The 14,017-nt window shown below is 35.5% G+C and overlaps 1 protein-coding gene across 4 annotated transcripts in view; it reads left to right on the plus strand.

Annotated features, from left to right (window-relative positions):
• The window catches only part of Csmd3 (CUB and Sushi multiple domains 3), a 926,836-nt gene that overhangs the window by 698,646 nt on the left and 214,173 nt on the right, over positions 1-14,017 (plus strand). For all 4 annotated transcript variants that reach the window (XM_042673149.1, XM_042673151.1, XM_042673150.1 and 1 more), the window contains 2 exons: positions 6,305-6,443; positions 9,427-9,614. In XM_042673149.1, coding sequence (XP_042529083.1) covers positions 6,305-6,443; positions 9,427-9,614 — 327 coding nt within the window. The remainder of the gene's footprint in view (positions 1-6,304; positions 6,444-9,426; positions 9,615-14,017) is intronic.

Here is a 14,017-nt window from a genome sequence, read left to right on the forward strand (position 1 = left end):
CACATGCATATATCTTTGGATGAAATCTGGAAGAAGTCTTACAAGGTCAGGGCCGAACAACAAGAAAACACAAACATTAAAGGGCATTCAAACAACAGTAGGAAGCGCAGCCTTGACTAGTTCCTGTCTTGTGCATTTCAGGCAATCCTAGACTTGGTACTTAACATCCCTGACTACTTCTGACTGATTAACATCTGGTGACTAAGTAGGGGAAAGCATGGTGGAATGATTAAGAATAACTAGTCAAAAGCTGGGCTGGAATGGAGTGGTTAAGGAGCCCTGCTCATTTCCTGTAACTGGACTGTAGATGTCTGGACTATAGAGTATGTGTAGAAGAGCCAGGAGAGTCCAAGACTCACTATAAATATAAAATAGCAGGTAATAGGAACAAGTTCCAGCCAAGTTAGAAGGTATGAACATTAGATAGGAATGCTTATGTACTAATTCCTTTTGACCTCCAGGCTCTGGTTAATTTTGAAAGGGAAAGCACAAAGTGACTCAATTTAGTCTATCCTCTCTTACCTGCACAGTTTTTCCAGCTACCCTGGATGATTCCTCATAGCTAGGACAAGATTTGTGCTATGTGTCTCTTCTCCTTGCTGGGTTAATGTCCCATTTGGTATTTCTGGGATAGACTATCTCAGCTGATTAATGGCATGTCACATGTCACATGTGTGTGTTGGGGGGAGGGACGTGATTGACAGATCAGGTAAGAGTCTATGCCAAGAGATCCTTTTTAATTCCAATAGAAGCAACAAGAAGATCAATAAAAATAGTTTTTAAACAGCAATTACCGGGAACTTACTGAGGATAAAAGTTAAGTTTGACCAACAAATATATGTAAGTGTTATTTATCCCTCTGTGGGTCTGACTTAATCCTGACGAGGACCAAATCTGTAATGACAAAAGTCAATAGTGGTCATGATGAGAGTTTTGAAATGCAACTGATTAAATAATCCAGTTAATTATTCTTTAACTAAATATAACACTTTAATATACTAATTGAGATTGAAACCACTGTCAGCTTTGTATCCAAGGTGGCATATACTTGTGAAACAGTTCATTTGAAAGACCTTGACATAAACACTTAAGTGAGCTTCAGTTTAATTACATAAAAATGACAAGCTTGGGTTGAGGGGGAGGGAAAGTAGGAGAAAAGTGAGGGAAGTAGGTAACCAGTTTGACAAGAAATGTACTCATTACCTTACTTAGGTAACTGTAACCCCTCTGTACATCACCTTGACAATAAAAAGGTGACGAGCTTAACATTAAGCAATTAATATAGAGTAATAACCCTTACAAACATTTATAAGGACCTAAATCTGATGAGCTTCTTTGTGGTTTGAGTTTAAAACTTCCCTTTTTTGTGGAGCCAATTAAGTAGTTACAATTAAAGCCAAAAAACAAATAGCTTCAGGAAATAACAGTACTAAAAAGTTAGTGTTTAAGGTAGTAGCACTTCAGTTTGATATGGAAGCCTGACTTGGCTGACCAGAAGCTTGAAGGAAGAGTATGTTTGGCAGAAGTGTGGGAGTGGCATGAAAGCCAATGGCATGGCTAAGTTGGAAAGTTTCTAGAGGAGTCACATGGTCACATGGTAAGGAAACTTGACAAAGTGTTATTGAGTAAGTAAGGAAGAAAGCAAGCAGGCAAGCAGACAAGCAGATAAGCAGACAAAAGAGGAAAAGCAGGAAGGAAGAAGTCCACTCTAACAGTGGGTGGATGCTCTCGAAGGGAGAAAAGCAGTGAGTGAGAGAGAGAGAGAGGAGAGAGAGAGGAAAGGAGGGAGAGAGAGAAAGAGAGGAGAGCACTTACTATATTCACAAGACAAGTAAAGTTACTCTTCCAGAGGAGATGGCTGGGAGGCTTGTGCCTGTCAGGCACACAGGCTGGCAGGCCCAGGGTGACTGGTTGACAGAGCGAGTTTACTTAGAGAGATGGAGAGGACAATGAGCCTGGACAGCAAAGAAAGCATGAATATATCCTCTGACCATTTACCATGTGTTAGCAGAAATCGTTGTAGTAAAAGTTAGATGTTTTGTAATCCTTTAGAGGGAGTCTGGTGAGGAAGTGGAGGGGAGGAGTCTGTGAGGACATGGAAGGGAGGAGTCAGGATTCTGGAAGGAAGTAGAGGGTCAGAGTCCAAGAGGATTTAGAGGGGTGGAGTCTGTAGCTCTGTGTGTGTGTGTGTGTGTGTGTGTGTGTGTGTGTGTGTGTGTGTGTGTGTGTGTGTGTGTGTGCGCGCGTGCGCGTGCGGAGATGTCCTGATTGATCCAAGGTCTCTCCAGCTGAGGTCAAATTCTCTATTTAGGTGTCCCGAAACGAGTACAGACTGACCAAGAATGGCATAGGGTGTCCTTCTGGCATGACATTGTGTAGAAAGAGAGACAGATGAACAGAGGGCCCATTGATATGAGTCACTTACCAGACATAAACAGGAAATAGAAGACAGCCAGTGAATGCATGACCAGCAATGGTAAAGACTAGAGATCCAACATAGGATTCATCCCTTTGTCAGTTTGGGTTTGAGAAGAAGGCCCAGGGGGGTGAAATGACCCTCTGAAAGAGAATCAGAGGGAATTCAGTGACTCCTGACACTGCCCAATCTTGGTTTTCAGCACTGTATATAAGGGTTGGAGAAAGAAAAGTTCCATGTGGTTGTTCAGGCAGAAGAATTTTTTTTTCTTTTAGCAGAATTGAACCACAGGCCCCTTGCGATGTAATGTACAGTGGGAGAACTTATGGTGAGAGAGGTTATATAGGGGGAGGACAGGGAGGAAGCATTGCTGTAGTGGATATAGAAGTGAACTTAGAGCCTGGGGAATCTCTCATTGTCTGAAGAATGTGTGATGGGCGAGGGAGTCCGAAATGAGGCAGTGAACTCAGAGCCTTTGGGACCTCATACTTAAACTTAAGAATTATTTATTTTGGGGACAAGGTTACAGAAGGAAAGAACAAGATTGCAGAGAGAATTACAGGAGGAAAAGACCAAATAAAGACATCCAGATTGCCAAGCAATAAGAAGAAAAAGTTATTGTTTCTTGCTAAATATAATTTAAAATAAATAGAATTCTAACTCTTAAGGTAATATTTTCTCATGATGAAAACTTTGTCACTATTCTCTGAGATATGATAGAACCCCAGCTTATAATTCCCCTCTCCCTTTGGTGATTTTTTTCTGCTAAATAATTTAGTATGTCTGTAGGAAAATACAGCATACAGGTGCACAGACAATGAGATTGGATTTCCACTTGAAGAAAAAAAAGTAAGCTGTAGCACATTAAAACAGATCCAAATTTAGTGAGAAGAGATTTTTATGCAGAAAGTATTGTTGCACAGCTGTGGATATAGAAAGCAGAAATTATGTTATAGGAAGAAAGCTCAGTGGCAGTAGAACTTCAAGGAACACATGAGTTAGGCTGAAGTAGGGCTTACTTTTGTGGAAAGAAGTGAACAAAACTAGAAAGAAGGAAGTGGGAAACTAGGATGGCTTGATTGAGAGAATACTGTAGTATGAATTCAGCCTCTTCTCAGGAAGCATTGTATATTGGCATAAATCTTCTCTAAAGGAAGAGAGGAAAGCTTAACCAAAATCTGGTTCAGATTGGTCAGGAGGATCAAGGAGCAGTTATTGTATCAAGCATGAAAGGGAATTTTCAGTAGCTGTTTCATCTTGTTACAAGTCAGCAAAAGCTTTAAGTTTTATGAGGAAGAGTGTTTTCTTATAACTAACACTTTTGCTAAACACAAAAGGATGTATTTAGCTGTTTGTAAAAAAGTGTCTTCTGTGAAAGAAAGTATGTTATAGAGAAATTTGTTTCATATCTAGAATGGAAAAATAAACAGAAGATAACTGAGCAAAGTTTCTTGGGAAGGCAAAGAGATAATGTAATTAAGTTGAAGGTGTTACATTTATTAAAAGATACTTTTTTTAAATCCTCAGATGCAAGAGGTCCTTGAATTTGCTGAGGGAAGCCTAGGAAAACATGACACAGTTTTATGTCTAATTATTTCTAACAATCTCTCCATTAAAAAGAAAACAATGACAAACAAGCCATTCCTGAGCAACTGATTATTCTCAGAGTTGTAGAACTGGTCATTTTCTTCAGAGTTTCTAGGGCACTGAATCACATATAGCACCGTAGTGGAGGGATAAAATAGTTGGATCATAAATTATCAAGTTATAGAGATGCTATTGCCTTCACATGCCCAGATATTAGAGATAAATATGATGGACAAACTAAAATTATGTTCTTTCCAAAATCAGTTTTAACTCAACAGAAACTTTTGAATGAAAATTAACATTTGTTTGATTTAAAAAATCAGATAAGAAGATATGCTGATGTGCTGATTCTACATAGGAGGAAGTAGGGGAATATAAGAATCTAGGTCTTTCATTCACGCACACACAATCACACATATGGAGTCATGTCAATTCATGTTCCTTCTTCTCTCCCACTAAAGAGGCACATATCTTAATGTAACTTTGTGTGTGTGTGTCACACACACACACACACACACAATCACACATATGGAGTCATGTCAATTCATATTCATATTCATATTCCTTCTTCTTCTGTACTTGGGTTTGAACTCAAGACCTGGGCACTGTCCCTGAGTCTTTGCAGCTCTACAACTTAAGCCATAGCTTCACTACTTTTTTTAGTACTTAACTGGAGTTAAATGTCTCAAGGACTTTTTTTTGTATTTCAATTATTTTATTCTTATTGTAAGAATACCGTACAGAGGGGTTACAATTACATGAGCAAGGTAATGAGTACATTTCTTATCAAGAATTGTTGTCTCCCCTTCCCATCCCTTCTCATACTCCTCCCCTTCCCCCGACTCGATCCTCCCCCCCCCCCCAACAAAGTTGTAAAGTTGGTTTTTCGACATAATGTCTTGTACATCTCATTGTTGCAATGGGGCCATCTGTATCCCTATTTAAACAATTTGTTTTTTTTTCCCCCTTTCCCTCCCCAAATTATACCAACATCAAATACAGTGAAAACAGGGGTTAAACTGTGGGGGAGGACATACAAAGCAACAAAGAAATCATCTTATAAATATGTGAGAAACAATTGCAAGAAAGAAAAAACATTTGAGTTCATTTCGCCTAACATCAACTTATCTGACCGTTTCTGCTTAGTTGTGCTGGTAGCTTTACTATGGTCAAGGACTTTCTTACCTGGGCTGGCTTTGAACCACAAGTATCAGATTTCAGACTCTTGAATAGATAGGATTAAGCATGAGCCACCAGACCCTGCTTCATGTCCCTATTTTTCAGGTTACCAGTCTGCATATTATTTTCTGATTGTAATTGTGTTTGCCATAGTTCAAAATAATGCCCTAAAGTATTCCTTCTCTGAGTATCACTGTCAAATTTTGAGCATCTGAAATAAAAATTATAGAATGTTTTTGTTTGCAGCAACTATTTATTGTCTTCAATTCAAGTAACTTGACTTTTGGGATATCTTTTTGTGGGTTATAAAAATGTCTTAATTGGGGCTGGGAAGGTGGCTCAGTGGTAGAGTGCTCACCTTGCATGCATGAGGCCCTGGGTTCAATTCTTCAGCACCACATAAACAGAAAAAGCCGGAAGTGGCACTGTGGCTCAAGTGGTAGAGCACTAGCCACAGGACAGAAGCCAGGCCCAGAGTTCAGCCCCTACGGCTGACAAAAAACAAAAAACAGAAAAGGTCTTAATTGTTAGATGATTATTAATTCTTACACATTAGCTATTATTGAATATTCTATCTCCATAAATACAAAAGTGGTACCTCTAAAGACATAAAAAGTGGTTGTTTCATTAATTATTTGAGCTTTGTTTTCTGTCCCTTTCTTTTTTTTAATAACATTCAAATATTTTTCTAATAACCATGGAGAAAGCCTTTTTATAACTCTTTTAATGCATTTTGTTTATATGAAACAGAATAGCAATAAAAATGTGTGTATGTAAATTTGGAATATATGTATATTCATTGAGATTGTTAGTGAAGTATATACTTTCTCATACACATGTACACACACATACACACACACACGCGCACACACACACACACACACACACACACACACAGATATCTTGCCTTATAAGCCAGTAAAGCAGCTAAAACCAATGGATCTATGTATATTTGAATATTTTAATGATTTTCTTGGAAGACAATGGGGTATCAAAGCACCCGGTTCTAAAAAAGCCATATCTATGCAAATCTTACCTCATAGAGAAATATTTTAACAATTTTTGATAGCTAATAGATTTTATTAATCTCTTAAGGATTTTGTTTGCTTGTTTAAATTAAAGCACCCTGTGGCGGCAATTTAACAGGATCTTCAGGCTTTATTCTTTCACCAAATTTCCCTCATCCATATCCACACAGCCGGGACTGTGACTGGACCATCACTGTCAATGCAGACTACGTCATCTCCTTGGCATTTATCAGGTGAGTTCTCCTACATTTCCACAATTTAAAAAAAATGATAATTTTCATATTACCTTTGTACTAGGCAAAATTTTATTTCTGCTTGTGACCTTTTTTTGGTAGTTTTTTCACTAATCCCAACACTAATACTTGGCACTTTACAATTTACAGAATTGTGAATAATAGTGTAACAATTCTGAAGGTGAGTAGGTAAGAATCTTCCCTAGTTTTCCGCAGCAGGGAAAACATGCTAAAAGGTCAAGTAGTTTCTTGAGTTTCATGAAGTTTAATCTCTTCATAACCTTTCTTTCTTCTTGGTACTCATCACTGCTCCAAAAAATAGTTTTTTTTCCCTAAAACTTCATGATTAAAAGGTCAAGACTTCAATGTTTTTCCTTACATACACCCCAAACCTTCTAAACTACCTAAAACTTCTTGAAAATATTGTTGCCATGGGCTTAGATAGACTCATATTTAATTATTTTTGGTGTTCTCCTTAAATGAAGCTGACATAGTAGAATTTGATGTGTCACTTCTGTGCGATGTAGCAGTTGCACTGGTCTGCTTTATGTTGAAAGTATTTTAAAATATACAGTTGTTCTCTGGTAGTCTAAACTTCAGAGGATTGGCTTAGTATTAAAGAAATCAGGGACCACATATGTAATTCTAGCCACTCAGGAAGCTGAGATCTGAGGATCACAGTTCAAAGCCAGTGTGGGCAAGAAAGTCCATGAGAGTCTAATCTCCAATTAACCACTAGAAAACCTGTAGTAGCCCTGTGCCTCAAAGTGGCTCAAAGTGCCTTGAACAAAAAAAAAAAAAAAAAAAAAAAAAGCTGAGGGACAGTGCCCCACAATCACCACCACCACCATCAAAACCAACAACAAAAGCAAAAAGAAAAGAGAGAAAGTTTTTGAGCACTGCCACTATTGTCTTTATTATCTTGGATAACTTACTTGACTTCACCAGTTTCCTCACATAGTGGCAATAGCTGTATCACAAACGCGCCGCCTCTCAAGACTTCAGTGGGAGGCTTAATAAGCATAGCATAGTAACAGAGCATTTGTCTACCTTGAATAAGGCCATAGGACCCCAGTAACTCAACAAAAACAACAAAATTTATTTCAGTCTGAATGTTAGGGAATAGCAACTAAAATGCTTTTCTAATTAGAAATGTCCTTAATCTTCATCAAGACTGATGTAACCAGTAGGTTAATTGGGATAACTCTACTTGGTTTTTATATCATTAAAGGGTAATATCAAGTTAGCAATTATATTTATAGTTAGATTTCAGGACTTTGTTAGTTGTAAGACCAATTCCTGAGGTAAATAGTATTAGTATTATTTCTGTTCTTAATTTTGTGATTGACAAAAATGACATTATAGACATTAGCAATGTATATCATAAAGTAAAGTAAAGTAGGCTAGATTTAAAAAGATAAAGGTCACAGGTGTGTTCTAGTATGTGAATCCTAGTCCTAGAAGATAGACACACACATGATCATATATATGTATATATATATACATGTACATGTACATGTACATGTATGTTTGTTTGTAATTGTGAGACTATTTCAGATGATTAGAGGTGGTAATAGAGAAGTTTAGACTATGAACACTACCCGAATATCTTCCATCTGTGAATGAAGATACCAAAAGGAAACACATGGTCAAAACACACACATACAAATCAAACCATGAAGCATGTTGAGATTGACTTGGAAAGTGGGAATGATGGATGAAGGAGTGATGGATGGAATAAGCTTGATCAAAGCACATTGTATGCATATCTGAACATATCAAATGAAACGTTGTACAGTTAAATGAGATGTTAGTACAAAAGAACAGGAAAAAGTGTTTGAGACAAGATTCGGTTTACTATTAACACTATTTTAATTGATAACTTGGGATAGAGGACTATATTCCAAGAAATAAATGATATGAATTTGATTTCTACTTTTGTCATTTGTTATGTGACCTTAGGGAGAACACTGACTTTTCAGGGTTTTGGTGTTCTCATTTGTAAAACTAATATCATAATCCTTTCCTTATATTACAGGATTATTGACAAAGACCAAGTTCATATTTATGAAAGTCCCCTGTAAAAGGACAGATTTCACCATAATTCTACTTTTTTGTGGAAAAGTAGTGATTACAGCTAAGATTCTACAAGTTTCTTAGAAAAAGAGTATGTGCTTTATTTTCAAACAAGTCAAGATTCGAAATGAAAACCAAGAAACCAAGTGTCCTGCACTCCATTGTTAAATAAACTTTCAGCTTTCCAAGCATAATAAATATTACTGCATACTTGAAAAAGCCCTTGTTGCTGTTCATTCACCCAAAAGTGCCAAAAGAAAGGAAGCTGTAATTACCATTTAACCTTGATGCCCAAAAAGAACAAATTCAAAAGCACAGGTTTTGTCCCAGAACAAGAGTAATACACAATGAAATTAGGTCTAATCTGATTTCTCCTACATTGTACCAATAATATACCACTGAAAGAATGAGAGATGAATTAATGGGACTTGGGAAGCTATAAATACACCAAAACAATACATGCTCTTGTACTTTTCACGCCATAGGAAACCTTATGTATGGAAAGTCTGGTTATTTGTCCATCTCTTGGCCTTTCTACAACACTATTTTGACACAAGTAAATTGAGAAGCTGAATTTATTTTTCCTGGTACAGGAATATTTTAAAAATGAAAGTAATTGTGGAAAGTTAAACACTATTCATTCTGTAGATATGAAAATAGCAAAACATATGAAAAATATCTTGTGTAGCATAAACATGAAGATATGACAAGATAGAAGGATAGATATATATTCTTCTTTTGAGTCTTTAACAACAGAATCTTTATATTAATATTTATATTAACTATTCTGATGCAGTGCACTATTCGTCTTACATACCGGTTATTTCATTTTATTAATATTGTAGTTAATATCCAGTCATAGTTAATACCCAGTCATAATCACTCTTTTTTCTCTATTTTTTTTTAGTTTCAGTATTGAACCGAACTATGACTTTCTCTATATATATGATGGACCAGACAGTAATAGTCCACTGATTGGAAGTTTTCAAGACAGCAAGTTACCAGAGAGAATAGAAAGCAGCTCAAATACTATGCATTTGGCTTTTCGGAGTGATGGATCTGTGAGTTACACTGGATTTCATTTAGAATATAAAGGTAAATATTGAACATTCAATGTTACCATTATGATTATAAATAATTTATATTGACCATTGTCAATATTAGTTATTTTTAAAATTTTTTACTTTTATTGTAATGGTGATGTTCAGAAGGATTACTGTTAACTAAGTAAGTGTCTTTTTGAACAGTGTCACCTTTTCCCTTCAATATTAGAAAGAAAATGTACCATTTTGAAAGGACATTTGTTGTTGAGCTCTCACATCACTGAGAAGGAAATTAGCATTTCCTTAATTACTAGCAAAGGAAATGTATCAGGCAAACAAATTAGCAATTAATATGCCACAGTGGTTGCCTAAGGCCACAAAATAAAAACCAAAAGAAAAAACAAGACTTCAAGCTTTTGGAAGTTAATGTTTCACTCGAGTAATTTAATTCAGAATGACTTCCAGTAGTAAAGAATAGTTATATATCAGAGAATATTAATAAATACTTAAATATGTCCACATTAAAGGGAATAATATATAGTGATAATTATATTTCAGAGTGTTTATGATATATGTTTACAATAACACTGTGTTATAATGTCTGTGTTCTCTTTATTGTACTCTTAAATTCAACTACATTCCTTTTAATTATTTTTGTTTGAAAATGAACACAAACATATATCATGCATACTTGCAGTGCAAAGTTATGTTTTAATACATGTGTGTCAAATTAGTTTCTAAAGAGATTACACTCATTTCTAGTTTACTTCACAAGGTAAGTTGCAGAAACTCAATAATTGTGAAAAAAGCAAGTGCTCTTATGAAACATGATAGTTGTAAATCTCATTGTTATTACATAGTATCTTAGAAAATCAGATATTCTCATCAAAGAAGATTCCTGATATCATTGTTATTACATGGGGTCTTGCCAGATTTTACCTATTAAGTTAAGCATCTTTCCCCTATTTTGCCTACTAATATTGCCATATAGATAATTGTGTTTCTAATTAGGTTTCTGATTCATTTCTGTATAGGAAATAATTTATGTGTGGTAGATATATATCCTTTGTTATTCATCTGCTAGTGATTATTTCATAATTTTCTTTTATTTCCTGTTCATTCTTCTGTATAAACACCTTAAAATTCATATCATAACATTTAATCTTCACTTTCTTTGTGATTTGTAATTTTTATTTCTTGTTTTATACAAAAATCTTACTTTATAATGAAGTTTCATAAGGATATTTTCCTGAGGTCATGTCTAAAGTATTAAACTTTTCCATTTTACCCATACATCTTTAATCTATGAAGAACGGACTCATCTATTTTTTGAGTAGGCTACCTAATTGTCCTGGCACTATTTATTGACAGGCATAAATAGCTTTCAAGTTCAAAGTTTCTATATGTGCCTCTGCATTCTCCATTCTGCTCCATTGGCCTATTTCCTCTCCCTAGTACTTTCACAACTTTACTTCTATAGCGTAAAATAAGCCAGGATTTAAAGAAATTGAGTATATCACCTTGTGTTAGACTTGTCATCACAGTGACAAAGTACCTGACAAAGCAATTTTAAAAGAAATAAACATACGAACTGTATTGAGATAAGTACTGGATCCCTATCATATAAATGAAGGTATTGAAGATCAGATTCCAATTTTATTCTATCTATCTATCTATCTATCTATCTATCTATCTATCTATCTATCTATCTATCTATCTATCTATCTATCTATCTATCTATCTATCTACCTATCTATCTATCTATCTATCTACCTGTCTTTCTTTCTTTCTTTCTTTCTTTCTTTCTTTCTTTCTTTCTTTCTTTCTTTCTTTCTTTCTTTCTTTCTTTCTTTCTTTCTTTCTTTCTTTCTTTTTCTTTCTTTCTTTCTTTCTATCTATCATCTATCTGTGCATTGCAAGTAGTGATGCTTAGACTCAGAGCCTTGTGCTCTCACTGACCTTTTACACTCAGTGCTACCATTTGAGTTTCATGTTCACTTTTGGCTTTTGCTGACTATTGGAAATGAGCATCTTAGGCTGCTTTCAGACATTGATTCTCAGATATCAGCCTCCTGAGCAGCAAGGATTATTGGCATTGATTTTATTTTATTGTTCAGACAATATTTATTTTCAATAATACTCCTCAAATCCAATAACTGGCTCTCAGATTTGGACTTGTAATATATTGCCTACAGAAAAATCCTCTACTTTCCACTTTAGGATCTTCAAGATCTTTATGTTATCGAGCCCCACTATTTCCTGTTCTATCAGAGAGCACTTTTTGCCATTACAACAGAATATGACATTGGATAGTTTACAAAGAAAAGGCCATTTTTAAAAATGATTTTGGAGTCTGATATTACAATTATAATATGGCAGCATCTGACATGGATTTGTAAGCTACACTATATTGTGATGAAGAATGAAGTTAGAAAGGTGGAGCCAGAGCTGAAATGACAGGAAGATCTATAAAAACCACTACCAGTCCACTAACCAGCTTCCCTAGTAACCACAGTAACACATTTATGAGGTCTTCCAACAACATTTTCCTAAAGTTCAATGCAGTTGCCTAAAAGTCTTAGTGACATGTTATTAAAACTTTGCGAAAAAAATAAACAAGGAAAAGTAAACTGTAAAAGAGGAGCCCTAAGAAAATAAACTTGTCAAAGAGATTAATGCCTTGAAATATGAGGTAATTCTTCCTCCTTCTCTGGAGACTTAGTTCAATTCTAGGAGGGCTTGGTTGCTATTCCTCCTAAAAATTAAATTGTATTTTTCTGATTTTTTAATAAAAGATTGAGCATGAGGTTTAGTAGGCAAAGATAAACAAATTAATCTTTGCATCACTATTCTCCTGTTCTCAGTGACCACCTTTAGTAAACATGCTGAAGTAACTTACCTGCAAACAGTGTTCTCTGAATATTTTATCCAGAAAGAAATCTTTATCCTGTGATATTCATGGAGAACTGGCTCTAGGAATTCCCATGGACCATTAAGATCCATGTATGCTCAAGCCCCTTATAGGAAATAGTAGAGAGGGTTGGAAGGTGGCTCAGCTGGTAGAGTTTGATTCCCTGTCTCAGACAAAAAAATTACATAAATGAAAAGGAAATGGTAGAGTTTTTCATATAATTCATCCATGTCCTCTTGTGTTACATTAAATCATGTCTAGATCATTAAAAAATGATATGCAAGTAGTTGTTACACTGCATCATTTAGGAGTTAAAGAATAATGGTGAGAAAAATGCAAATTCCCCAAGACCTTGAGCACCTTGGACCTAACTACATGATATGCTAAGGAACTGTAAGAGGAATAATGCCGAACATTGCTGGAGAAAGACAGGAGGCCAGGGCATCCCTGCACTTGCCTGGATTCAGTGTCATGCTCAGTAGGCAGAAAACTCAACTTTTACTGTTTTGGAACTTGGCGATTTTTCTTTTCCTTTTAAATATGTGTGTTGATGCCCACCTGATTCATATAGATTCAGTAAATAGTCTTTGTTTTAAGTAAAAAGATGGAAGTCTTCTGACCATATTTTTTCTGTTGGAATAAAGGTATTGTTTTTTAGCATTGATTTGAAACTTGGGAATTAGGATTCCCTAATTTGTGCACTCTGTACATTACCTCCCTTCATGCCTTTTATCCCTATTTCATTTTACAAGCTCCTTCTTCTCTCAGTGTTCACTTGAATTTCTTCTCTTCAGGAGGCTTCTTGACTGTATCCCCTTCTGTAACAATCATCATAATTTCAAGTGTTTACTTAATAAAATACTTGATGTATTATAATCTCTGTGAGGGCCAAAATTATTCTTATTGTCTACTGCTGTATTTCCATACATAAGTGGTGAACTCAAATATTTTAGAAGGAAAAAAATGAAAGGAAATGGGACATTGATATATATATATACATATATATATAATTATATATATATAATTGATATTATATTTGATACATCTGATATTATTTTTTTTAATTTTATTTTATTTTATTTGAGAACATACTGTACAGAGGGGTTACAATTACATGGGCAGGATAATGCATACATTTCTTACCAAGCATTGCAGCCTCCTCCTTTGTTTACCCTTCACCTCCCTTCCCAGCCTCCCCCCTCCCACCCACCCAATCATACCCCGCCTCCCCCTCCCCACACCAACATTGTAAAGCTGGTTTTGACATGATATTTTGTACTTCTCATTGTTGCAACAGGTCCACCTGAATCCTTAAACGACTTGTTTGTCCCCATCTCCTCCACATGTTATACTGACATCAAATATAGTGAAAGCGGGGGTTACACTCTGGGGGAGGGACATACAAAGCAACAAAGAAATAATCTTATAAATGCGTTAGAAACACATGCATGAAAGAAACAAAAACATTAAAATACATATTTGAGGGTTCGTTTTCCTAACATCACATTATCTGACTTTTTCCGCTTGACTCATACCTGTACTAG

This window comes from Dipodomys spectabilis, unplaced genomic scaffold, assembly GCF_019054845.1.
Source record: "Dipodomys spectabilis isolate Male_0828 unplaced genomic scaffold, ASM1905484v1 ptg000783l, whole genome shotgun sequence".
Classification (NCBI taxonomy): Eukaryota; Metazoa; Chordata; class Mammalia; order Rodentia; family Heteromyidae; genus Dipodomys; species Dipodomys spectabilis.